Raw genomic sequence first — 27,869 nt, 5'->3', positions numbered from 1 at the left:
ATGGCAATTATAGACTTATGAAGCGATTCCACATTTTGTTCATGTACCCATTCACTTATTAACAAAAAATATTAATCCAAGTGTTACACCTCCCCGCTTGAATCCGAGGCTTGGAACGCGAAGTTAACATGGCCACACCCCTCATGACGGTATCCTAGCGACTGGATGGAAGACGCTCGGTAATTCAGATACGTAAAGCAAGGCCTGTTTCATCCTGAAACCCACCATTAAGGCGGCGATGAAGTTGACACATAAGCAGGTGTTGTCCCGGGCCAAGGCTTCTGATTTGGAGAACGTCAGAAAGCTAAATTGCTGGTAAGCTGGTGTATCCACCCTCAGGCTCAGCATTGCTTTATAGTTACACTTGAATAGTCGCTAGCCTTTTTTTTTTTTTTTTTCAGAAAAAAAAAAATCAGACAAGCAGCTAAATAAAGTAGTCAACTTTTGTCAATTGTGGGTGGGGCTTTGGGATAATTGGGAATGACTGGGGCGGGCCAGAGACGCCATACAGGTACAGACAATGTTTTTCTATTTGGTCTTCGCAGTACTTCTTTCCTTATGACCAAATCATTTGGGTCCCTGTCCTATTAGTATTCGGGGCTATGTAATACTTGATGGCAGTCTTAATTGTTATGCAATAAAACACTGTACCTGCATTAAATGCATTTGGACATTAATAATTGTGCAAAATTAATTTGTTGCGTGTAATATATAAGATATACCTGTCATAATACTATAGCAATATCTTCTGCTGGTTGTACCTTAAATATACATTGCATATACACAGATAACTCCCTACATATATCCAAAATAATAGTGGATATTGTACATTGGTGTGCTTTAAAGGAGAACTAAACCCCACTAGGTACCAACCCCACCCCCCTTTAACTGCCCTACATCGTCCCTCCCACCTCTCTCTCCCTGCACAGTCTATGACACAGAATGATGCCCCTGTTTGAAAACCTGAGATAAAAATGCAGAGTAGCGCAGGGAAGTTCCCTGGTGCCATTTTCTGCCCATTCTGATCTTCTTTGGGTCTCTTCACCGGCACAGAGCCCGCAGAAGCATGCTCAGTTGGGGCTTGTCAGGAATCAGCTTTAACTGCCCGTGCTCCTGCAGGCTCAGCGTCCATAAAGAGATCTTAATAGAATGAGAATGGACAGAAGATGATGCTGGGGAATTAAGCTGCGCTGCTTCTCATTTTTATCTCAGGCTTTCAAATATAGGCACTTTTTCCTGTGCGGGAGAAAGAGGTGAGCAGGCCGGTGGAGGGCAGTTGAGAGGGGCAATTGTACCTAGGATGGTTTAGTTTTCCTTAAAGGGTAAAGAACAAAATGCACTATAAATGTTTTTGTCTTTTTTTCAGGGGAAGCCGCCTTACTGATGTAAGTAAGATTTGGACATCTGAAATAATACCTTTGTTATAAAATGTTCTAGCAAATGCAGCAGGTTTATGCTTTCGTACACACTAATAACGGGACAGATTTAAGAAAATATCGAAATTGGGAAGAAGTTTTCCTGGCAGTTGTATATTTTTTCCAATTTTCAAAACTTTCCTGACAAAAGACTAGATCCAATTTAAAGAGAAAAACTTAAATACTAATTCAGTTCCAGATTCTCCCATGTTTATTGATTTTTCACTAAATAAATTATGAGAATTTTTTCTCGTCAAATTGAATCAGGCCCAAACGGCTATGCTCTTTATGCTTACTTGTGGTAATGTGATTCTAACTCAGCCTCACTTAGATGGGAAGCATAACAAAAAACATGTTTTTTTTTGTGATTAAACCAATTGGTAAAAAGTATATTAAGCACTGCAGAGTAGACTCTGGTTACAGCCATAATATCTTATTCATAGCTGGTTCTTTTTTCTTTTCTGTTTATGTTGTTTAGTTTTATGGACTCTCCTTTTCCAACCAACTATAGTTAATACATGCTCTCACAGTTACAGGGTCAGCACCCACCTCTTTTGTCCCAGAAAATGTCTAGGGCAATTTCGGACTTTCAGATTCATAGGCACAGGGCTGCTTTTCCCCCACCATAAATTTGCTAGGTGCACAGTGCATTCAGACCCTACACGCAAGCAGGGTTTTGAATAAGCATGAAAGGATGAGCTTTTGTACCCTTTAGTACTCTAGTACTTGTGTCCAGATAAAAGTTGTTTTACCAGCTAAACCAGAGAGTATATATACAGTGGATATAAAAAATCTACACACCCCTGATAAAATGTCAGGTTCCAGTGCTGTACAAAAATGAGACAAAGATAAATCATTTCAGAACTTTTTCCACCTTTAATGTGACCTATAAACTGTACCACTCAATTGAAAAACAAACTGAAATCTTTTAGGTGGAGGGAAGAAAACCAAAAAAAACTAAAACAATGTGGTTGCATAAGTGTGCACACCCTTAAACTAATACTTTGTTGAAGCACCTTTTGATTTTATTACAGCACTCAGTCTTTTTGGGTATGAGTCTATCAGCACGGCACATTTTGACTTTGCAAGATTTGCCCACTCTTCTTTGCAGAAACACTCCAAATCTGTAGATTGCGAGGGCATCTCCTGGGCACAGCCCTCTTCAGATCAACCCACAGATTTTCAATCGGATTCATGTCTGGGCTCTGGCTGGGCCATTCCAAAACTTTAATCTTCTTCACTTCTGGTGAAGCCATTCCTTTGTCGATTTGGATGTATGCTTTGGGTCGTTGTCATTCTGAAAGATGAAGTTCCTCCTCATGTTCAGCTTTCTAGCAGAAGCCTGAAGGTTTTGTGCCAATATTGACTGGTATTTGGAACTGTTCATAATTCCCTCTATCTTAACTAAGGCCCCAGTTCCAGCTGAAGAAAAACAGCCACAAAGCATGATGCTGCCACCACCATGCTTCACTGTGGGTATGGTGTTCTTTTGGTGATGTGCAGTATTGTTTTTGCGCCAATTATGGTAATGTCACTGTTGTGCCATATTTTCTCCACTTGATGATGACTGTCTTCACTGTGTTCCATGGTATATCTAATGCCTTGGAAATTCTTTTCTACCCTTCTCCTGACTGATATCTTTTAACAATGAGATCCCTCTGATGCTTTGGAAGCTCTCTCTGGACCATGGCTTTTGCTGTGGGATGCGGCTAAAAAAATGTCAGGAAAGACCAACTAGAGCAGCTGAACTTCGGAGTTAATCAGAGGCACTTTAAATGATGGCAGGTGTATGCTGACTCCTATTTAACATGATTTTGAATGTGATTGCTTAATTCTAAACACAGCTACATTCCCAGTTAGAAGAGGGTGTGCACGCTTATGCAATTATATTATTTTAGTTTTTTTGGTTTTCTTCCCTCCACCTAAAAGATTTCAGTTTGTTTTACAATTGAATGGTACAGTTTATAGGTCACATTAAAGGTGGAAAAAGTTCTGAAATGATTTATCTTTGTCTCATTTTTGTACAGCACTGGAACCTGACATTTTACCAGGGGTGTGTAGACTTTTTATATCCACTGTATACTGTATGTTCCATAGGCACAGGGCTGCTTTTCCCCCACCATAAATTTGCTAGGTGCACAATGCAATCAGACCCCAGACGCAGGTGGTTTTTAAATGAGCATGAGAGGATGAGCTTTTGTACCCATTAGTACCCATTTTACGTCCAAATGACATTTTGAAAGGTGTTTTACCAGCTAAGCCAGATATTATATATATATAGAAAGGCATTTAGAAGAAAAACTGGTTCAATATCACATCCCAACTAACAAAATGCAAGGTCAGAAGGAAATTGATAAATATAAGTTTAAAAAAAAAAAAAAAAAGATTCTCCAGGGATTGCAATTTTAGGGAATTAAAAAGGTAAAGAATAATTTGAGGGGTGTTAATCTGATAAAGAGAACCCTACAGAAGAGTAGGGATTCACAAAATGCAATCTTTTAATACAGCAGAATTGAACATAGTTTGCAACCCTTTCTGTTAAAATGATTATGATAAATACATATGTAGACTGGAAAGCGCTATAATCTGGGATAATCCTGCAAAGGAATTGTGGATGGATCATTGCCACAAAGTAAAATAATGGTGACAAGGGAAAGGATTCTAAATTATTTTACCAGCAGAAAACCAGAAGTGGCATCATGCCAGAAGCACAGTGTTTTGACCCAATCTGCTTTTGTTCCTTTTACACCCCTCTTTTGATGCTATTATTTTGCAACAGTCTGTGGTGCTGCAGTTGAGGAACGGATTGCAGGAATAAAAGACCATACTTTCTTCTCTATTGTTTTATTGTTCTGCTACAAGTGCAAGCCACAGTACAAGACTGTCTGTACTGACCATTATTCCAACAGTCTAATTTTAATAAACACATTTGAACCCTTATCCCAAGCATATAAAAGAAAAACGAACATGCAACTCTAAACCACTTAAGGTTTATAACTTGAAAATACAAATATGGTGGGTAATACTTATATATTATGAATAAAAGCACTGCTATAATTAGAATACTGGGACATACCCTCCCTACTCCAGGCAAAAGTGTATTTACAGCATGTATGCAAAAATCCATCCAACAAATAAAGAAAATCATAGAATATGGGAATGTATCCAGTGGTGTAACCAGTGGGAAGCAGCCCCTGCAACAGTAGGGGCCTGTAAGAACCCATTACACACACGAGATTACTGATATTATATATAATTTCTATGGGTGAAAATTACAGTGTATGCCTATCTCATTCACACCTACACCTACTGACTTATCAGGAGCCAGTTAATATTGCCTGTTGTTTTTATTTTTTTTGAAGTACCCTTGAGAAAATCCACACAGACTTCATATGTATCCTTGAAGATAGTACTCTGGCTAGGGCCCAATGCGCAAGTCTGTAACCTATTGCTCTATTGGGCTGCCCATAATATTTGACTTTATGCTATTTAATTATTTATACATGTTAACGTTTCATTTTAATTTTTATAACATGTGACAAGCTTTTAGATTATATGTGTCATATATATAAGTATATAGACTGTATATAAACATTTGTAATATATTATTTGTTTCTTTAAGATCTCTGTATGTCATGAGCTTCCCAACATTGAGGTTATGACATTAAGGTAAGTAGAAAAAGGTTTTTAGCAGAATGCATTTTTGGTTGGAAAACAATATACAGAAAAAATAATATTTTATGTGCTGTAAATGTTTTTTTTACATTGAGACTTTTTCAGATATTTACTTTTTTTTTTAAAGAGGAGGAATGAAGGGTGGGAAGTTTTATGGCTCTAATACTGCTGTATCCTGTGTAAGCTATGTAGACCTTATTAAGTTGAAATTCACCTTTACTTTTAGTGTTATAGATGGACAAATTCTGATCAACTCTTTAATAGGGCTTCATTTATATTCATTATTTGGTGGGGGGGGGGGTTCTCCAAAAAATAGCTTTCCTAATCTCAGACTGGGGGATAGTTTTTTCAGCTGCTGCATTCAGGTCAAGGGAACTTGTATTCTTTCCCATCCAAAGTGCATCCAACTTTTTGCCTCTTCTCAGCAACTGTCACTAAATGGGTCCAATCCACCAAAAACACAACTGTGGTTTATGTACAGAAACAAATAGGCTTTAAAAGTGTCAAGAATTAACATTTATCGTGATTTAGGCAGAACACAATATATTAGGGTTAGTAGCCTATATGTTCTAGGCTAGGCAAATATGCCTAAACTCTGACATGTGGAGCCTGAATCCTTTGGTGTTCCAAATAATAGAAAAATGTTTGGTGTACCACAAATTAACTTAAAGGAGATGTAAATGTTAAAAAAAACAAATCATATATTTAGCCTTAGACTACTATTCTCTACACTTTACACTACCTTAATTTTTAATATAAGACTACCTTAATCCACCGTGTCTTCAGAAGGAGCAGAAGCCCCCACCCTCCTGGAAAAAAAACCCCCTGCTCATACACAGGCTGGCTCCTGCTGCCTCCAGGCATGCGCAGAAGGGGCTCTCCACTCCGACAAGTTGTCAGTATAGTGAGAGACCTGAACAGGAAGTGGGGGCGGAGCTTCACTCTTAACAAAGAAGGAGTGGAATAGAACAGAATGTAACTCAGCAACCAGGTAAGAAAGAACAGAGGGACAAAGGCAGACAATCTGGGAAGCTGTTTAGAGTAATTTTATTAATAGAAAAAAAAAAGTTTACTTATTCTTTAACAGTAGCTGATACAAAGTAAGTATCATGTCTTCTATTTCAAATTTCTTTATGGTCCTGATGCAAGTCTCTTGCAGCAATAATGCTGGAGATTCACCTATGATTTCCCTTCCTTTTCTGTGATCTGAAGAATATGGAAGAAAAAAGATCAGGAGGGAGATTCAGCCATAATTGCTTACTGACTAACCCATGTTCTGATAATTTTTGTTGTAAATCCCGTATCTAAAGTTCTTTCTCAGTCCCATATGTGATTGAGATCAAAATTATCTTTCTCTCTTGACCCTAAATCAGATTAGGAATGCCAGTGCCATACACTGGATTAAGTTTGGGATATTTCCCACTACTTAGGTCATGCAAAGAAACGTCATAAGTTCAATTTTCAAAGAGGCTGTAAAAAAGGCATGGCCCCTTTAATGACAATTGTCAGTTGATGGATTATTTTGTGCATGGTTATGGCTAAACGGTAGTCTGTTTTGTAAGTTCCCCAAGTAACATTGGTCACATCCTGGACATTAAAAGCCAGAGCCCCTCCAGAGCTTATCTGTAAAGCAGTCATATTGTCATCTGGCACTTTTTAATTAAAAGTTGCATTATAATTTTTTTGTGTGAAATGATGCACCCTTCTTTATTTGTATTATATCCAATATTGGTGGTTTGCCTACATGGTTACTTGGAAACAGAGACCATTCTAGCTAACAGTGTAATTTCTTTTTCTCAAGTAACTCTTGATGGAAGGCAACTTTAATTGCTTTATTTGTAGAACAATACTACAAGGGTTGTTAAATCTGTGTTACACTTTTCTTTAAAAAATCAAGCATCTAAAAGCTGGCGAATGTTAAAGTTAATGGGGGCTGTATTTTCAAAATTCAAGATATTTTTTCATTCAAGTATTCAAGATTAATTTGAAAGTGTAGAATGTGATTTCACTGCGTTTGTGTTTTTTTTCACATTTTTGGGCAAAGGAGATTTGAGTTTGAAGTTGGTTTCATAAATAACAACACAATTGAGATTTTCAAGTTGAATTTTTTAGAATTAAAATAAACTCAAATTCAAATTTTTATAAATCTGCCTCCCTGTGACTGATATGCTGTTTATTTCATAGTGGTAGTTAATGAAGAACTATGCTCATTAATTCTAATTTACAAATATTTCAGCTCAGTTTGTAATTGTATTTTTCACAGTGTAAATAACATATCAACCCTGGAACCAATAAGATACTGCCATAACCTTGCGGAGTTGTATCTACGGAAGAATAATATTTCCAGTTTAAATGAACTGTACTACCTAAAAGAGCTTCCCAGGCTAAAGATTTTATGGTTATCGGAAAACCCCTGTTGTGGTGCTGACCCTCAGAAGTATAGAATGACAGTTCTTCGAAACCTTCCAAATCTTCAAAAACTCGACAATCAAGGTAATGCTAAAAATAACATATCTCCATTAAGGAACCATACTTTAACGCAGTAAAGCAGTTTCATTACAGAATTGTGGTTATTATTATTATTTTCAAATTTGAGAAGTGTAGAGAACTAACCTCTTTGCTTACAGCCTGCAGAAGTCTTTCATCGCTGCTGAAACTCTTGGATGAAGACAGGATTTTTATTACTTTTCTGTTTACATCTCTGTAAAATTTATTTCAGTCTCTTCATCATTATGTATAATATTAATCCCAAAAATGTTTTTCACTGCTCGTCTGACATTTCTTGCTATTTCACACCTGGGAACTTAATATAAAAGAAATGAGTTTATGGTTCATATTGGGTTGTTTACATGGCGAGGCCAGTTTGACAATCAAAAGTTCCGGTAGCATGCCATTAGGACATTAAAACATGTAGAGAACATAGTAGGTGGTTTTTGGCGAATTATATACCAACATTCCTTTGGTCTTCTTTAAAACAGCCTTTATTAAATCATTGGCACAAATATTATAGCAACAGTTTGGAACATATAGGACCCCTTGTTAAAACTGGCATTTAAAGGTTAATTTACATTAATTTTATTTTCCAGATATAGAGGCCTGTTTATTTAACATTAGGAATATGCCTTGGTTCTGCCTTTGTCTTATAAGCGCTTTTGCAAGCGATTTTGTCCTGCATGGGAACATGAGTATATGTAGGCCCCTTTTTTTCTATATTGTCTATACTTACTGTGCTTCACGGATGTAGCAAGTTGACTATGGTCTCTATAGGAAAGAATAGGCTGTGTTAACTCATGTGTTCCCTTGCAGTGAACGCATAAAAAAGCCACCGCAAGGGAACACATGACAAAACACTTGAATGTGTGAGAGCCCTAACTAATAATGACTGGAAATTAATACTTGGTGAACCAAATGAAAAGAAAAATCTGACTGTGCCATGTTGTTATTTGCAGGTATGTTATAGTTTTCATATTAATACAGGTATGGGACCTATTATCCAGAATGCTCGGGACCTGGAATTTTCTTTCAGTAATTTGGATCTCCGTTCTATTATTATTCTACAAAAAATCGTTTTATCATTAAATAACCCCAATAGGATTGTTTTGCACCCGATAAGGATTCATGATATTTTAGTTGGGATCAAGTTCTGTTGTATTATTAATGAAAAAGGAAAATTGTATTTAAACATTTTAATTATTTGATGGAGTGTATTGGAGATGGCCTTCCTGTAATTCAGAGCTTTCTGGGTAACGGGTTTCTAGATAACGGATCCTATACCTGTTATAATTAGTTCTATTATTACTATTAATACAGTTTAATCTTCCTCTTATTTCACTATAAAGATTAACTGATTTGTCATTATTTTATATTTATATGCAATCTACATAAAATATGGTGAATTGTCGCTTAGACTCAATACCTTACAGATGTCACTTGGCTGTCCATCATTGTTTTTAAGGGTTAGGATTACTTGATAGGCTATATACAATTAATAAATTTGTTTTAATGAAATTTTTATAATTTTTACAGTCAATGTCTTTCATGACAGGAAAAGTACAAAAAAAAAAAAAGCAAAGCTTGATACATTTTTACTTGCAATATTAAGTACTCTGTACTGTTAGAAATATGTCCATGTAACGTTTTGTTGTCACAAATGGTGGATAGTTGTTCTAAATTATGATATATTTTTATACAGTGCTCCATTAAAAATGCATGTAACTGTAGTGCACAAATGCATATTAAGGGGATAATTAAAAGTGATCTATAACAATTGTAGGGTCTTACAGTCACACTTAAAGGAACAGTAACACCAAAAAATGTATATATTTTAAAGAAATTAAACTATAATGTACTGCTGCCCTGCACTGGTAAAAGTTTTGTGTTTGCTTCAGAAACGCTACTAGAGTTTATATAAACCCTGGTGTGTAGCCATGGGGGCAGCCATTTAAAAGAAGAAAAGGCACAGGTTATATAGCAGCTAATCCTAATAAGAAAAAGACACACACACCGTTGGGCAGACATTTTTTTAATGAAAGACATAATGTAACCACTCTAAGCTGGATGGTCCTCCAGCAGGTTGCTATGCCTACAAGAGGGGGGGACAGAAAAGCCATGCTATTGAGACTTGAAGCGAAATGGATTGAGTCTCTTAATACTATTGAACCAAGGGGAATGAATGAGGCTTGGAGTCTCAAATGTTTTCTGTAAACCACAGGACTATACATTGTCAAGCTAATAACCCCTTAAAAATATTTTTGCAGATTGAGGCCTATACTGCTTCCTACCTTTACAATGGACTGAACTACCAGATTGTATGAGTAACGTTTTGGATACATAAAGATACTATATATTTTTGTGGTGTTATGTGGATAGACCCTGCGGTAATTTCCATTAATTGCTCTGTTTATGTAATTGTTATACCTGGCCACTAGATGGAGCTGGTATCCTTATCACATGACTTAATTGGTGGAGTGGGGGTTTAAAAAGGTGTTCACCTAGTGTTCTTTATACTGCACCAGAGGAAGGACCCCAGAGGTCCGAAACATGTAGTGCGTGCTATGCATCTCTAAACTAATAAACAACACAGAACGCATTTGGCTCTCCAGTGGATATTTTTTATTTTTATATTTTAACATAAACCGTGTAGAATACAATGGTGTCTTATCTGTTATCTGCTATGTAACCTGTGCCTTTTTTCCAGCTTCAATGGCTGCCCCCATGGCTACACAGCAGCTTATTTATATAAACTATAGTGGTGTTCCTGAAGCAAACACCCCAGATTTACCAGTGCAGGGCCACAGTACGTTATATTTCAATTACTTTAAAACACTTTCATTTTTTGGTGTTACTGTTCCTTTAAGACTCAGTACATTTTCTCTTTAGGTAACAATGGAATTTAAAGGTGTTTTGGGCGGGCTGACTATGTGACATACCTAAAAGGTACAGTGCAGCTTCTCCTGAATTCCAACGCTGTTTGTTCAAGAAAATAGAGACTATACAAAGTAATTTTTAATATTCAGTATTATTTTTTTGTTACTTCTTTCAATAGTGGTGACAGAGGAGGAACTTACTCAAGCCCTTACAGATGGTGAAGAACTGACAGGCCCCCAAACAAAAATATCAAATTCAGACAACAGTCATGATGAGACATCTATAGACCGTAACTATGGTACCAGAGAGTCAGAAAATGATTTGCTAAACTTTAGCATGGAAGAAACCAAGTAAGAATTTGATTGGATTGGGTTTATTCAGTTAGATTTCCAAAGGATTATTTTTACTATACTTTGTTTATTTAAATTCCTGTACACAAAGTAGGGTGACTTTGGGCTGGAACCAGTGCCTGCACAGTGTGTTTTTGGGGTTTGAGGGGAACTGGAGTCCCCAAAGGAAGCCTTTGCAACAAAGAGGAACAGAAACATTTCTTGCAGTGCCAGTTCAGAGTTATACACTGATAATACTTGAGTATTATAATTATGCTTTACTTATGCATCACCAACATGCTTCTGCAGAGTTTTGCACAGATTGTTCAACATTCCTGCCACAGTGGCGCTTACAATCTAAGGCCACTATAAAAATCACTGTGGTTTTATGAGCAGGCCATTTTGGAGCGTTTTTGGTGCATCAGTGCTAACCATGGTGCTACTGTACTGTACAATTATACAAAAATATCCTGTAAATTATATGTTTTCAAAGTTCTGATTGTCTGCCACCAAGTAAAGATTTATAATGCTATATGTACAACCTGCGGCCCTCCATTCTTTTCTAAAATTATGACTCCAAGCGTACTGTAATACTCTCAGGGTATAAGTAGATGCTGGATGAAAAAGTATATCTCAGTTATTAGAAGGTATATCTGTGCCATAGGATAGTACAGTATGAGAATAAAGTCTGATATGTTACATTCTAAACACAGTTTTTTATTACTGAATTTGTTTATAATTGATTTTGACCCGTACATTTTTATATGTATTTTTCTAAATGATCTCTATATAGTATTTTTACCCCCAATTGTAAAATTTAGGGATATTATAAGTCACCGAGGAGTTCCATGACCAGCACGAAGCCATAGGTGGTACTTTATTTATTATAATATACAAGTATTAGTGAGTCATGTGACAGAAGTTACATCACTAAGCCCCGATTATAACTGATATCATCACTAAGCACCATTTAAAAGGATATAATTTACAGTTTGGTCCCATAGGGAAATGACCAAACTGTATATTATATAGTGCAGTGCTGTCCAACTTCTACGGTGCCGAGGGCCGAAATTTCTCTAGCATACATGGTGGAGGGCCGCTAATGGAAGCCAGTTTTGACCACTCCCCTTTTTGAAACCACACCCACTTCAAACCACACCCATTTTATCACAATGGTGGTAGCACAGCAAAATCCCAAATGCTTGGTCCTTACTGTGGGGATATCAACCATCATTCATATGTGATAGAATTATGTCATATTAAGATATACCCTTAAATTCCATATGCCTCCTCCTCCCCTGTGGATAGCAGAGCAACCCCCAGTACATAATTACACACCTTTGGGACAATTTAATGGCTATTTCCAACTGCTAACAAACTCCCACAACAAACCCCTGCCAGGTTCACCTCCCACAAGCAGCATAGGGCAAGCAGAGTATAGCACACACAGGCATCACTCTGCCTGTCCTATGCTGTCTGTGTGTGCCATACTCTGCCTGTCCTAACCTGCCTGTGTGTGCCATACTCTGCCTGCCCTACCCTGACTGTGTGTGCCATACTCTGCCTGCCCTACCCTTCCTGTGTGTGCCATACTCTGCCTGCCCTACCCTTACTGTGTGTGCCATACTCTGCCTTCCCTACCCTTCCTGTGTGTGCCATACTCTGCCTGCCCTATGCTGCCTGTGTGTGCCATTCTCTGCCTGCCCTACCCTGACTGTGTGTGCCATACTCTGCCCGCCCTACCCTTCCTGTGTGCCATACCTTCCCTGACCTATGCTGCCTGTGTGTGCCATACTCTACCTGCCCTATGCTGGCTGTATGTGCCATACTCTGCCTACAGTACCTATGTCTGAGGTGTGAAGAAGTGAACAATGGGAGTGATTACAGTCTGAGCCTGAGGTGTGAACACTGCAGGGGTTGAACAATGCAGAAACTAAAAGGTGTGAAAAACACAGGGGATTACATTTTTAAACAATGCAGAGGGATTACAGCCTGAATCTGAAGTGAGAACCATGCAGGGGGCCAGTTAATCTCAGTACTGATACCATTTAATGCTTACTCAAAGGTAAGCCATCAAAGCAGCCAGACAGGTGGGGGGCCACACAGAGGGGGGTCGCGGGCCGCATGCGGCCCGCGGGCCGCCAGTTGGACAGCACTGATATAGTGAATAAAGTACCCCCTGTTGTAAAATATAAGGATATTATCAGTCACCAAGGAGTTCCATGACCATATAACCATTTTATACAGGTCATAAAACTATGAAGTGACTTCTAATATCCTCATATTTTACAACAGGCGGTACTTTTTTATTATTTATTATAATATACAAGTTTTAGTGAGTCATGTGACAGAAATTACATCACTAAGCACCGATTGTAACTGATCATCACTAAGCACCGTTCATAAGGATATAATTTACAATTCAGATCTAATTTACAATTTAGATATAATAGGAAAACTGCAGATCTTTGTGAAACTGCTGGGAACTTCAGCATTAGGTGGTATAGCACTGTTTGCCTTTCACATTAAAAAAATAAAATCCTGTAGTTTTGTGGGAGTTTTCTTTATTTTTTGTGCACTTTCTCCGTATAGCTTTTATTTTTAAAGTATTTTTAAATATAACTGAGAAATAAGTTAGTCCTCTCTTTGTGAGTGCAGCCAATACGTAATTGCAATAGAGGGGTTAGTCTTACGTGACTTGCGTGATTTTTTATTTTAAACTCGATTCATTTTTTTCCCCCGAAAAAGTCGCAGAGACTTTCGCAAAGTCTGCGACTTTTTCAAGATTTACTATGAGTCTAAATGGCTAAAAATCCAAATTTGATAAAGTGTGTGCACTTTAGTTATTATAGGTTTGTAAAATTATGATCCATATGGACTGTAGATAATTTTCATCTTTTTCTTAAATTTTTAGCAAAATTCGGGAACAACTAGGCATGAAACCGCTCCCCAGGGACAAATTTTCTTCTTTCTCATCACCAACGGATGGAGATGGTAGCAGAAAGAAAAGGGTATGTGCTAAAATTTATAAGGAGTGTAACAAATGTTTTATAAAAAACTTTTTAGGATAGCTCTTTTCAGCTCCATAAACACTAAGGAAATATTGCTACCTTATTTAAAATATGAAAAAAACAAGAGCACACGTGCAATAGCTTGGCCCTTAGTACTCTTTTCCTAAGTACTTGGGACCCCCTTGAAAAATCTGGAACTCTGTGAAGAGCACAGTTCAGTCCTGCCTTTTGGCATGAATTAAGGACATGGTCCAATGTGGGCTGTGTGTCCTGCTGCTCCTACCTAGCACCTCAGAGTGACGCACAAGGTAGAAAGGACACCTACATGCCTCCCCCCAACTGCAGAGCTAATTGCATCCTTTTTTGCACTTTGCACGTTGCATTTGGGTTTGCAAATGAATCCTATGGTCTTCAACTTGCTTAAATAAGATTGTCTTGTGTATGACCTGACCTTAACATACCATTGTCTTATGTGTATGACCTGCTAATAAAGGGCACCCATGACAATAAAGCCTGCACTCCGGTTTGGGCAAACTATAGATTTTTTTTAAAAAAAACAGCCCCCGCAGGCGTTAGGGCACCAGGCCCGGGAGGGGGCGGCCACATAACTTAGCACACATGCGCATAATGAGCGAAGCTCCCTGCTCACTCATTATGCCCATAAGTGCGAGGTAGGAGAGGTGCATGTGACTCACCCGCCTACGTCACACACATGAGCATAATGACGAGTTGTGACATTTGCTCATAATGCGCATGTCTGTGCCACAACATGGCTGCCCACCACAGGAGCTCCCTCCTGGTTCAGGCAGCCTAGTGTTGTAAAAGGGGTATTTAAAAAAAAAAAAAAAAAAAAAAAAAAAAATATATATATATATATATATATATATATATATATTATATATATATATATATATATATTGTTTCCTCCAACCGGAGTGCGGGCTCCTCCTCAGTTTAAAGGCTCCTGCAAATTTGATACAAAAAAAATTTTGCACCACCAAACAGAGCCTTGTCAAATTGAATTAAAGGCAGAGACTGTGTTAATTACCTACCTTATTAGTTCACCTGCAACAAGCCACAGCTTATGTCCTGTAGCAATTACAGATTTCCTTGCTGTTCTCCTTTGTTCAGAAACAGTGTTCTGTGTGATACAGATGAGACTTTATACAACTTACTGTTGAAAAACCTTTTCTATAAAGCTGTTTAGTCACTGGTGGCACTGCTTTAGTTTCCCATTCTCTGCAGCACTTGTTGAGATTAAATTCTCATTTTAGCACAGTTCCTTTCTGTGTTTAGTTTAGAGTTCACAATACAGCTACTTACCTTCTTTGGGGCTGGATTTTTCTCTAGCCATGTCTGCCATTTTAGTGCATTGCCAGTCTTACAAGAATAATAACTGAAAATGTAAGGTAAGGCCGAGTAAATAAAAATTGCAAGCTTTCAAGTTTATAGTATATACATCTCTACTTCAGGCTTTAAGATGTTACCCTGTAACATATTTTACATTCAAAATATCTCTTTTAAAACACTTAATAGCATTCAAAAATTTGAATATTATAAGTTCATTTTGAATAAATATCATTATCATAGATAGATAAGAGGATAGAAGAAGAAGAAAAACTCCCCCATCCCTGTCCCTGAACCGTCACAAAAAAAACAATTAATCACTCACAAGCCGACTCTGGACACTCTAGGGAATGCAGGAAACTAACTTTCGGTTTGAACAGGAAGTCAAGCAATCACCACATCACTTTTTTTTCTGCTTTGCCCTGTACATGAATGGTAATGTTGTTATAAACCATTTACAATATTGCAATTTCATATGTTAATTGCAATTGCATATGTTAATATGTTAGGAAGGTATATTTTTAATGTAAAATATTGGTGTTACTATTCCTTTAAGTCCTACAAGCTAATTTTTACCTGGTCTGGATCCTAACAATTAGGTTGTATCTGTGCTATTACCTTCTGTTTTAGGTGGCCTTCACCATGTTTCCTTTCGTGTGTCTGTGGTCAATATCCTTGCTCCTTTTCCCAAAATGTTCTCATCTGCTGCCAAATATAGTTTAATGCAGGATAATACCTTGCTGACCCTCTTTGTTGCTTGCTAATACACCTAATACGCTTACATTTATTTCTTACGTGAATAAATTAAGAACAGTAATAATTTTATATCATTTTGACAGCCATTGTTCTTATGTGTTTTCAGTTGAAAAGCATATGTCCCAGTCTGTGCTTTAAATAAAATGTCAGTCTTTGTTGACTCAACGTATGTCTGTTTTTGAAACAAAAACTTCTCTAATTTTTTAAAATTTTAAAATCGAACAAACTCGTTTCCACAAATGTCTTATTTACTACACGACTAAGAAAGGTTGGGAACCCCTGGTTTATAATAAACAGCTATATCTCAATACTTTTTTATTTTAAGCCCCTTTCTAGGCCTCTTAGCCTAGAAAAAAAACTCTTTATTAGCAATTTAGCCTTTCTCTCAAATCGCAACTTTGTTTTAATAAGAGGTTTTTCCCCAGATTCCCCTAGAGGGCCAGCGCCATAGGGTGGCAAACCCTGGAATGATAATCTTGCAACTTCTGGTTAAAGCAAGTTAAATTGCTTGTAAGAAACTAACTCTAATATTGATGTGTGTGCACACAGTACAGCTATATTCATAAGTATATTCATTACTGTACTTTTTTTTTTTTCTTCAGAATATTAACAGCACAGACAGGGATAAACATAACAATAAATATACACAGTTACAAAGATTAAATGCAACATGTTAAAAGGTACTGGAGTTCCCTGCCCTTATAGCTTACAGTCTAAGAGTGCATTTGTTAGAATATAAGCCATAAGGGATGGTGTTAATTTTAGATAAAACCTGGAGTAAAGTACTGGGTTAAACTTAGAGTACGAGTACAGGTATGGGATCTATTATCCAGAAACCAGTTATCCAGAAAGTTTGGATGGGAGGGCCACAAGAAAAAAAATTATTTTTTAATAATGATTTCGTTTTTCTCTGCATTTATAAAACAGTACCTTGCACTTTATCCCACCTAAGTAATAAGTAATCCTTATTGGAGGCAAAAGAATAATAAATGTTTAAATCATGGAGATCCAAATTACAGAACGAACCCTTATCCAGAAAACCCCAAGGCCCTTGCATTTTGGATAATAGGTCCCATTTCTGTACTTGCATCATTGTCAGACAACCATGGACCACACAGTAGCCAACTATGGGCCACAATTCAGTGAGAAACTTTTCTCACTTTTTCATGAATGCACAATAGGTCTATTAGAATTTGAAACTGAATTGGGAGATAAGGATTCATTGATTTATTGAATGTTTTATTTTATTGTCTTTCATTTAGAACAACATTCTTAATGCAGTCTTATTACTGCTGAAAGACCTGGACACTGAAGGACTGGAAATTGTTCAGAGAACTGCCGGACAGAGACTTCACCAGTTAAAAAAGAAAGAGCTCCAGCAGGAAACATAAGGCATTATGTCAAAACTAAAAGTGCACATACAAGATGGACGTCATGCAACTTACTGTGTTTTCTCCCTTCAAAGTATAACAACCTTACAAAGTAAATCCACCAAATACTTACTTCAGAGATGCCTAGGCATTACCTATACATGGGTCTACTTTTTCTATAATCATGCCATAAGTATGTACAATGCCATCTTTATTGTCAGAATGCTGAAAAAAAAATGTAAATGTAATTGAGTTGAGAGAAAATTGAAAAAATATGGTTCCCTTAAACAATCGGTAACACCAAAAATTAAAATATTTAACTACATGATGCATTTGTTTGTCCCGTATGTTTAACATTTTTTTTGAATGTAATGTGTTTAGTGCTGTTCATGTGTATTCTCTTGTGTAAATGAAGCCATACTCAGTATTTTGTGTTCAGTGGTACATATTCGTAAAATTTCAGTAAATCTATTTTTTCAAACAAAAATACTATATTGCATTTTCTATAAATGGTGCGCTTCACAGTACAAACTAAAGTTGACCATCTGCTGGTTTGGTGACACAGGCAGAGGGCTGACATGATGATTTGGTCCCTGGGCCAACAGTAGGGGGCTGATTTACTTAAAAAAAAGTCGCAAAATGTTCGTTTTCAAGTCGGAACTTTTCCAATTCGGGTCGGATTCGTGGGTTAGTAAATCAGCCCCTAGGTGTCTGTACAGATTGATCAGGAAAGGATTGCTTCAGCGGCCCAGTGCATTGCTCATGCCCTATGCCATACAAAGGCAGATGAACAGCACAGTTTGGAGTGGTTGTGTCAGATGCCAGTGCCAGCACTTGAGGCCAGGACTGGTAATCTACATATTTTTGAAAATGTGAAATAAGCTCTTCTAACCTGCTGTAGACTGCTATTCTTTATTGGACCTGTGGGAGGATGTTTAGATCTCAGTAAATGCCATATTAGGTTTTCAATATTCATTGCTTGCTTAGGTGAAAATCATTTGTAAATGCTTTTATAGTATTTTTATTTATTTATGTAACAGGCCATTTAAGCCCCCATTGTTCTAAGCCTGAATAACAGCCAAACAAATGCCTAGGTGTGGGCATTAGCTGGTATGGGATACCAGTTAATGTTCTCCTCAAGAGAGAACATGAGAACCCAGGTAAATGTATGGGGGGGCAATTTAATGTGGCAGTTGTCCAGCTTGAATATATTACAATATTTTCACAAACAATCCCTTTTTTGAGTAAAAGAAGAGAATATTTTTAGGTTTTATGCATAAAATGTATTAATGTCCCCATTATATTTATGAGTGACTGCAGAGGATTTTTCTGTTTCCTCCTATCTACTTTAAAATTGTTCAGTGGTAAATACAACTTTTATCATTTGCAGTATGTATGTACCGGTATGTATGTGCAAGTTAGCTAGCTTTTGGCAAGGAATCTTTTGGGAGGTCCAGAGGTAACTGTTTTTTTCCTAATAGTACAATAACATTCTTGGTACTGAATATTTTGTATATTAGAAGGGTTTTATTGTATTGTTTAGTCCACAATGTTCATCTCTTATCATGTCTTACTACATCAGGTTTGAGTTATACATTATTTTGCAGTTTTATTTTCTACATTTCTTTACAGTAGCCTTGAATAGCAGTAACTTATGTTTCATGCCTGTTGTAATTCTAGGATTGTCATTTATTTTTCTGTTTATATGCCAAAATTTAGAATTAGACATTTTGGCACATGCACATTAGCTGTGTCCTAAATTAGAAAAAATACAAATTATTCCCATTCGTACATTGATGAATGTGCCCCATAGTCTTGTGGTCCTAGCACCAATCTCTCTCGTAAGTAAGCCAGCCTGTTCCGGACATTGCTGCCGCTTCTGGAAATATATTAGCAGGTTATAGACCTGAAGAACCACTCATGCTTCAGATATCTCTGAAGACATTAAAGGCCAAGAGTTGTTATTTTTTCTTCAGTCGGTATCTTTAAAGGGGTACACAGAAAGGGGTTGTGGGAGCACTCCAAGGCTAAATAGAGTATACAAATACAATGGAAGTGCGAGTGATCTGGCCAAATAAACTACAAGCATACAAAAAGAGAGGGGGATTGATCAATGCACATTCCCTGTTCCCCTGTTTCATAAGTAAATTGTCTATGCTATTGCATGTATTGACGAAAAACGGGTTTTTAGTTACAAAATTATGATCATAAGATTGGTAAGCCACCATACCACGTCAAGGTAAACCCCATATGGTGGTCCTATCTATTTACCTCTGGTCATATTTTTCAAAGGCAACTGAGCCTGTAAGTGCAGCGGCAGTGCATTGCGTAAATTTAAGTTGTTCTAGGAGCAACAACTTATATTATCAGCCCATGCAAGTGAGATGTAATTTTAATTTTCCTTCTTTCCTTTGTTCTATGGGGTTTTAATACAAGAATTTTTTAAATGGTTAAAATAAAGGTAAAGTTTTATTTATTCACAGGTGTGCCAGTAGAATGGTGTGTGTCTTGTCCACTTAGGATCTCTTTCTCGAATTATGTTTAATACACACATACTGTGCACCCTGAAGCTGTAGTGCAGGGTTTTTTCTTCCTTTTTGCACAAATTTTTCAAAGGCTGGCACTCCCGTGCACTGTTGCCATTCTTGACCTGGGAGCGATTGCCAGGACCACAGCTTGGTTCTACAGGCTTAATCCTCCCCCATTTGCGGGTTGTAAAGGAGAAGACTGCCCATTAACCAACACCCATTTTTTTAAAGGCATAAGACCACCATTAAAGGGACGGGTGTGGGGGTGCTAAACCACATGGAAATTTGGCCATTCTTCCTGCAGAATAACTCTGCTAAAATACATAGATACACAGAAAGGGGTTGTGGGAGCACTCCAAGGCTAAATAAAGGGGACCTGTCACCCTAAGAAATAATTCCAATTTCTTTTCTATTGTGTTTGTTAAGCAAAATTAACTTCACATACTATATAAATTATATACATCTTGTTTCCTTCAGTCTTGGGAATATACATTCACAGCCAGCAGACAGCTGCCATTTTGTGGGCACTGTTTTAAGACAAGCTTTGTATCACCCCCAAAATCTTGTGTATGTGCCAGAATGGGGGACCTGATGCCTTTGCCCATGCACTGCCTACACAATTAGATGGTGAGAAGGTAGGGAGAATGTGAGTGCTGAATGGAAAGTTTAAGTAATTGTCTTCCCCCGCCTCTATGCCTAAGGCATAGAGGCGGGACAGGCAGTATATGATTGACAGCTGGGATTTTTAAATGCATTTAGAATGGGTTTGAATGTGTTAATATAAAAATGAATTTTGGTTTCATGTTTCATTTGAAAAGGACTTGTATTATACAGCTTTTCATGTCTGGGTGACAGGTCCACTTTAACAGTACTTCCTCAAGTCTCTATAACTTTTTTGACCTTGCACACAGGCTGACAAAATCCCGAAATTCTCCAAACTTAGCACTGCATGATGTAATAGCTAGATATCTTTTCTTTCATATTAAAAATGCCTCTCTTAACTCAGAAATGCAAAATATTTGCCACAACAACGCTAGCCCAACAGAAAGGGGCGAATTCACAAAAGTGGAGAGTGCCCTTTTTTGGCATAAAAATTGGTGGAAAACACTTTCTCCAGATTCCCAAAAAGAATTCCGCCTAAATTCCGACTCAACCGTCACTTTTCCGTTTTTGGTGAAAGAAAGACAGTTTACAGATACTTTTGAGAATTTGTTGTTTAAACAACATTTATACAACGTTCTAACAACATTTTTTCCCCGATATTTTTCACCCGACATTTTCAAAATGGAGTAAAGGTCAGTGTAACTCTGTTAGATCAAGTCTAAGCTCTTCTGTTTTGTTTCACCCAGTCTCCAATTCACATCTCTGGTAGGGGCCCCATTGGGGGATCGTTAACATATTAATGGGGATTACCAGACTATTGTTAGGGAACAAGTTTCTGTCTCACCCTAGAACAATAGGTGCAAAAAGCCTTATTAACATTTTATAAACAAGTAAAACACTGATTAAAAAAAAAGTTAAATTTATATCTTATATATAAAACGTTTTAAAACGTTTCCTCACATTTGCATGATTATGCTAGTTTTAGCTTAATCAATGAGGCAATAACATTTTGTGTGAATATATTGTAAACATTTTTATTTAAAGGAAAAGTAAAGCCTCCCAGGCACATTTTTAGCAGCAGTGCCCCCTCTTTAATCACTTCACTGACATTTGCCCCAACTAATCTGTGCCCCCATAGCATGTCCAGAACTACAGAGCTGCTTGACAGCATTGGTCCCCCACCTGTTCCCAGCAGCCATCTTGGTGATCAGCAAACAGCACATGCACACTGGCACCCAAACTGGGATATTGGGGTACAGGGTTGGACTGGCCCAACAGGGCACTGGATAAAGTCCTGGTGGGCCCTAGTCCTGTTGGACCTCATTTCACCAGGCATGGTGGTGTGTGGGCCGGATTGCTGTTGACCAGTAATGAGTAGGGGCTAGAGAAGACTGTATTTAGACCTTGTTACAGAAGTGGATTTACACAGAAATATAGAAAACATTAGAAAGCCCAGCTTGTCCTGAAAACAATGATGTATAGTTTTCCTGGGCAAACTAAAATTACCCCTCAGGAAATGCCCCCAAAGTGAAATGACAAATGGCATATGAAATGCAAAATCCTGCTGGTAAAATTCTTATTCCAAGGCTCATGTAGCTGTGCGACTGGGTTTGATGGCACCGACAGATTTACTAACAGGGAAATTCATAAAAAAAAGTCAGGAAAACTACAAAATCTAAAAACTGTCTGTTTAAAAGACAAATTCACAAAAGTGGAGACAGAGGTTTGTGAATTAGGTGGAAAATCCGACAAATCTATCTCCACTTTTATTTTGTCTCAATATCATCACTTTTGTGAATTCTCCCCAAAGAGTTTGCAGACTTTACTTTTGAGGGCTAATAATATACCATAAAATGGGGCTTTCCTACCAGATTAATTGTGGCCAGAAATGGTATCACTGTGGTATTAAACACACAAGAGGATACTCCTGTGACAGTAGGTGCATGGGAGTTGGATAATGCAGAGTTTAATTGGGTCTTTCCTGCTAAAAGAAACCTAGATTAATTAGAGAATACCGTATATACTCGAGTATAAGCCGATCCCAATATAAGCCGAGGTACCTAATTTTACCTAAGAAAACTGGAAAAACTTATTGACTCGAGTATAAGCCTAGGGTTGGAAATGCAGCCGCTACTGCTAAGTTTCAATAATCAAATAAATAATAAAAGGACACTCAGCATGTCCCCCTGTGAACTCTTCATAAATATATCATGCTGGCAGCTGCAGATTAGGGAAAGGAAACAGGTACAGGGAAAGAAAAATGGTACAGCAGCAGACAAGAGCAAATTTGGGAAGGCTAAACAGCCATACTAAGTGACAAGTACTTGCCATCCTGCTGTGTGTGCTCCCCTGTGTGCGCTCCCATCCTGCTGCCCTGCTGTGTGCGCTACCATTGTATAAATTGTATGCTTCACTCGTATGCTGTTCCCATCATATGTGTGCTGTGTGTACATTCCCTGGTATCAAGGTGTTCGTATGCTTCACTTGTTTGCTTTGAGCGTTCCCCTGCATATTTCTGCTGTGTGCAGTTCCCATTGTACGTACATACGCATGCACGCACGTCTGTCCATCCACGGGGGGGGGGGGGGGTTGTGGGTGCGCGCAACAAGCACATTACATCTTCAAATCCATATACACAAGTATAAGCCGAGGGTTACTTTTTCAGCACATTTTTGGTGCTGAAAAACTCTGCTTATACTCGAGTATATACGGTAGTAAAAAGTACACCAGTCAAGTGAAACCATTCTTAACTCAGTAGAGAATATTACAACTATCTCTGCCTAGTCAAATAGAAATATAGCAGACACAGTCGGGATAGCTTTGGCTAAACCTTTTTTCTCTGCCTAGTTCTACAAGGTTATTTACATGTGTAAACAAATCCATGTCTCTGTTAAACCTGCTTCAACCTTTTTCATCTTTGAACAAAAGAACTTGGAAACTTATGTTGAAATCACAATATCTAAACATCTGTATTGAAATCACAACATCTAAACTAAAACAATATTTTATGAAACTGATTTTGTTGTTATATTTTATTTGTTCTATTTTTGTCTATTTATGACCCAACTTACTATGTTACTATGTTACTTTTGTCCCCAGGGTAGCTTCTTAGGTTTGTTATACAACCGAATAGGTATTTAATATATATTGAACTCAGTTTATTGCTCATATATTTTATATTGTATTTTGCATTTTCTCAATTTATCCTCATGCTTTTTATGTGGTACCCTTCCTCACCTATCCATGAGGTCAGTAAATATTGTAATTTTTTTTCTTAAACATGACTACGCCAAATAAATTCAATATCTTTAATGTTGAGGGTCTTAATACACCTTTTAAAAGATCTAAAACATTTCACAAAATGAAAAACCAGAAAGCAGATATGTATTCCTACAGGAAATATTTTTATAAAACACATTTTAATAAAAATAATTCTCCACAATTCTCTTCACAGTACTTTCCTTATATTTTTCATGTATCTGTTCCAGAAAATAAAAAAGTATCCATTATGATTAACTGCAGAATTACCTTTGATTTAAGTCTGATCTTGATGGATGATACTTAATATTGATATGTAAATTAAATGGGGAAACTTATACCTTATGTATTATATATGCTCCCAACACAATTCAAATTAGTTTTTTAATTCCATTATTCAGTAAATTGTATAAATATAATCAAGGATTTATTGTCATAGGTGATTTTAATCTCATATTAGATCCAAAATAGACACTACTTTAACTTCGGATAGATAGCAAAAATGTACCTTTGAAATGGTATAAAAGGTGACATACACCTTTTGCAAAGCTCATTTCCCAATATAATATTCATGATTCCTGGAGTATACTTAACCCTAAATCAAAAGATTACACTTGTTATTCTTGCCCTCATTGAATTTATTCCTCATTGAATTTATTCAAGAATAGATTATTTCTTTGTAGACAAAGCGCTTTTACAACATGTTAAAAGAGCGGACATACTGTATAACATGGTCATACCATGCACCACTACCACTTTATACAAATGAACCTTTAAATAAAATTCCAATAAACTCATGGAGATTGAATGAATATTGAATAATATAAAAGACAGGGAATATTATAACAATTGTTTGAGAGAATTTTGAGATTAACTCCATAAAAGAAACCTCACTCATACAAGGGTTTTTCATCCAAGAAACAGCCTTTTATAAAAGGAAGTAAGAAAGATCAGTTCTAGAATCTAATGGTAAATGAGGGAATTTTAATTACCCAGGTATTGACTGGAGCCATAGTACTGCCAGGACAGTAAATGGGAACAAGTTTATAAACTTGTTTATGTCACAGGTTGTTGAAGAGTCAACCAGCAACCATGCTATACTGGATCTAGTGATCTCTAATGACCCAGATTGTATAGCAAACCTATAAGTGCTTGAACCCCTTGGAAATAATGACCATAATATTATAACATTTAGGGGCCCATTCATTAAACCACAATTTTTTTGTGGTTAAAATCACGATATGCAAAAAATTCAGAGTAACCACAATAATTTCTGATGTTCGAAAATGTCAAGAAAATTCTTTTATCGGTCATATGAAAATATTGTTGTTGCGTTCCGGAAGTCACAAAATTTCCCGAACATTCGGAAACACAGCGAAAACCTTTATGGCTTTGAAACCTTCAATGTACGATTTTGGAAGCCTTTCATAGGACTCAATGGCACTCTACAGATCCAGCAAAAAATAGTTGACCGGCACAACGATTGTAATACAAGCGGAGCTTAGCCCCTGCCTGTTTATTCAAAATATAGAAGCAACATTTTCGGGGGAGTACCCCTTCGTCACTCTACAGATCCAACCTGGCTAAAAGATAGTCATGATACCAAAGCTTGAATAAATTCTGAAATGGTCATAGTCTTTGCAAAAAATATGACTTTTTTGTGGAAGTTAACGATAACTACAAAAAAAGTTGTGCAATTTTAACGAAATTATTGTGGACATTACGAAAAGTTCTATAAATTAGAAAAAATTCAAATTTTTCTCAAAAAAACAATTGTGGTTTAATGAATGGGCCCCTGTGCGTATGGTGCAGAAAAATAAATAACCTACAGCAGACCTTGTTATACCAAACATCAAAAAATATTATATGGCTATTAAACCAAGAATCAGATTTACTATTCTCACAACCGTGAACAAGATGGTCGGAAATGGAGATGACCTTATTAAAACCATACTTATTAAGTGTGATATTTTGGTCAAATGTACAAGTCGACAAAAAAAAAACTTCATGAATTTACCTGCAACTGTAAAGCCAGCAATAAAAGTCTGAAGAGAAAAATACATTATATTCTTCTTTTACTTCCCCACTGGCACCTGTCTTAAACTATTAAGCTATAATGAATATAAATCTTGCAACATAGGTAAAAGAAGCTCCAATAAAGCTTATAGACTTATATAATGCAGACCAACATAAGTCATTTATCCGCCTAAAAGAAGAATTAAACCTGGACTTGTGCAAATATTTACAAATATAAAATTATTTATCATCTCTTCCTCACTCCAAAATAAGACCATTGCCAGAATTTGAGAACTATTTCAAACATGGCTCTGGTATTAAAAAGATCTGGCAAAGTTGCACAACTTTTTAAACACGTAGGGGCCCATTCATTACACCACAATTTTTTTTTTTTAGAAAAATTCGTATTTTTTCTAATTTTTAGAACTTTTCGCATTGACCACGATAATTGCCATTCTCACATGTTTAATGTCAGGGTCCCCAAACTTTGCACAGTTTGTCACTGGGTGACTACATTCCAAGTTTAGAATAGTGGGTGGGGCCAACAACAGCCAATCAGATTTCACCTATAGACTTTATACGTTTAAATTTAAACTGCTGTCATTCTTTAAATATTAATACTAAGGTCCCTAAACTTTGCAGAGCTAGTCTCCAGGTAACTGCGGTTCTGAGTTAGAAGTGGGTGGAGCCACCAATAGCTAATCAGATTTTACCTATTGATTTTCAGTGTGAATTTTCAAATCAGCCTGCTGCCATTCTCACAGTATTAACACAAGGTTCACTAGGGGACTGCATTTTTAGGTTTTAAAAAGTGGGTAGAGTCACCAACAGACAGTTTTTTTGGTTTAAATTTAAAATGCTGCCTTTCTCACACTATTTATGTTAGGGTTCCCAAACTTTGCACAGTAAGTCACTGGCTGACTACATATTTAGGGTTAGAAAAAGTTAAACTTTCCACTAGTCACTAGGTATTTGCGGTTCAAAGTTAGAAAAAGTGGGCAGAGCCACCAACAGCCAATCACATTTCACCTATTTACTTTCAATGGTAAAGTGTAAAATGCTGTCAGTCCCCCAATTTTTACACCTATGTTCCCAAACTTTGCAAAGTTGGTCACTGGGGGACTGCAGTTCAAAAATAGGAAAAGTGGGTTGGTCCACTAACAGCCAATCAGATTTCATGCATTGAATTTTATTGGTGCCTAATATTTTGGCACCCCCAAGTGACATAGCCTTTCCTTCTCCTTTAATACTTTGAAGAGTACTTTTAAGTATCTATATCACAGCCATCCTGATGTTCATTTGTGTGCTGCACCCAAGAACTTTTAGCATTCCTTGTCCCACAGGGCAGGTGCAGGTAAATCCAAGCCACGCAAAGAGATCAGTTGCCCATGGTAAGTCTGCTCTGCAGTGGACGGATAGCTCCCCACCAATGTCCTACCTGATCAAGAAACTAACACAAACCCCCATATGTAATAATAGGCACTAAGGTAGCAGTAACCCATAGCAACCAATAAGATGTTTGCTTGAAAGTAAACAAGTAAATGCTACCTGCTGATTGGTTGCTATGGGTTACTGCTCCTGGCAAACTTAGTGCCATTTATTACATAACCCCATAAAATTTACTGACCCCAGAAAAGGGATGGGAACATACTGCCAGGGAGTTCATAAGTAAATATGAGGTTACTCATAGACAAACCAAGTAACTGCTGTTACTGCCTCCTGAAAGAGGCTCACAAAACCAAACTTCTAGCTGAAAGGCATAATTTTTTCTCTTTTCACCTGAACCTTAGGAGACTTGTGAGGGAGGCAGCTGGCCGCACAGCATTCCTCCATTCAAACACTGAGGGAGAGGCTATGCTGGTTAGTTACTTACAACAGTGTAATCTGTAATCAGTTCAAGAATAGTCCACAAGATGGCAGTGAAAACCTGTATTTAATATGTAAACATGACTATCACAAGAGTTTATCACAAAAATTAACTTGTAGCATCCAATTTTACAACAAATATTTTGATCAAAAAAGAAATTCTTCTTTTAGTCTGTTGGGATAAATTTAGTGTACTTCATGTTGAGAAACACCATCGGTTTTCCTAACATGCAGTTTTTTTCTTGCTGATCATGTTCATTTATGTTCCATAAATCTGTTTTTAATGCTGTTATGTTGCCTTTACATAGCAGAGTGCATAGCAGCCTGT

General features: G+C 37.1%; 1 protein-coding gene across 2 annotated transcripts; it reads left to right on the top strand.

The window, feature by feature from the left end:
* Positions 1 to 140: 140 nt before the first annotated feature.
* Positions 141 to 17,757, top strand: cfap410 (cilia and flagella associated protein 410). 2 transcript variants are annotated; one of them, XM_018097068.2, is made up of 7 exons: positions 141 to 315; positions 1,367 to 1,385; positions 5,038 to 5,084; positions 7,354 to 7,583; positions 10,636 to 10,807; positions 13,701 to 13,797; positions 17,163 to 17,757. In XM_018097068.2, the coding sequence occupies exons 1-7, from the start codon at positions 239 to 241 to the stop codon at positions 17,289 to 17,291; spliced, it is 771 nt and encodes a 256-aa protein (XP_017952557.1). In that variant the 5' UTR covers positions 141 to 238; the 3' UTR covers positions 17,292 to 17,757. The 2 variants fall into 2 exon arrangements, with proteins under 2 accessions (XP_017952557.1, NP_989202.1); NM_203871.1 differs by lacking the exon at positions 1,367 to 1,385 and having other exon boundaries at positions 203 to 315.
* The last annotated feature ends 10,112 nt before the right edge of the window (positions 17,758 to 27,869 follow it).

The sequence above is a fragment of the Xenopus tropicalis genome, chromosome 9 (genome assembly GCF_000004195.4).
Source record: "Xenopus tropicalis strain Nigerian chromosome 9, UCB_Xtro_10.0, whole genome shotgun sequence".
Lineage (NCBI taxonomy): Eukaryota > Metazoa > Chordata > Amphibia > Anura > Pipidae > Xenopus > Xenopus tropicalis.
The sequence above is the reverse complement of the archived record's forward strand: the minus strand, read 5'-3'. Positions and strand labels throughout refer to the sequence as shown.

Bases quoted from the DNA above. Each gene is read 5' to 3' on its own strand.
- cfap410 (XM_018097068.2), top strand. From the start codon at position 239: ATGAAGTTGACACATAAGCAGGTGTTGTCCCGGGCCAAGGCTTCTGAT. The intron at 7,584-10,635 runs GTAATGCTAAAA...TTCTTTCAATAG, and splicing joins TCAAAAACTCGACAATCAAG to TGGTGACAGAGGAGGAACTT. The intron at 10,808-13,700 runs GTAAGAATTTGA...TTAAATTTTTAG, and splicing joins TTTAGCATGGAAGAAACCAA to CAAAATTCGGGAACAACTAG.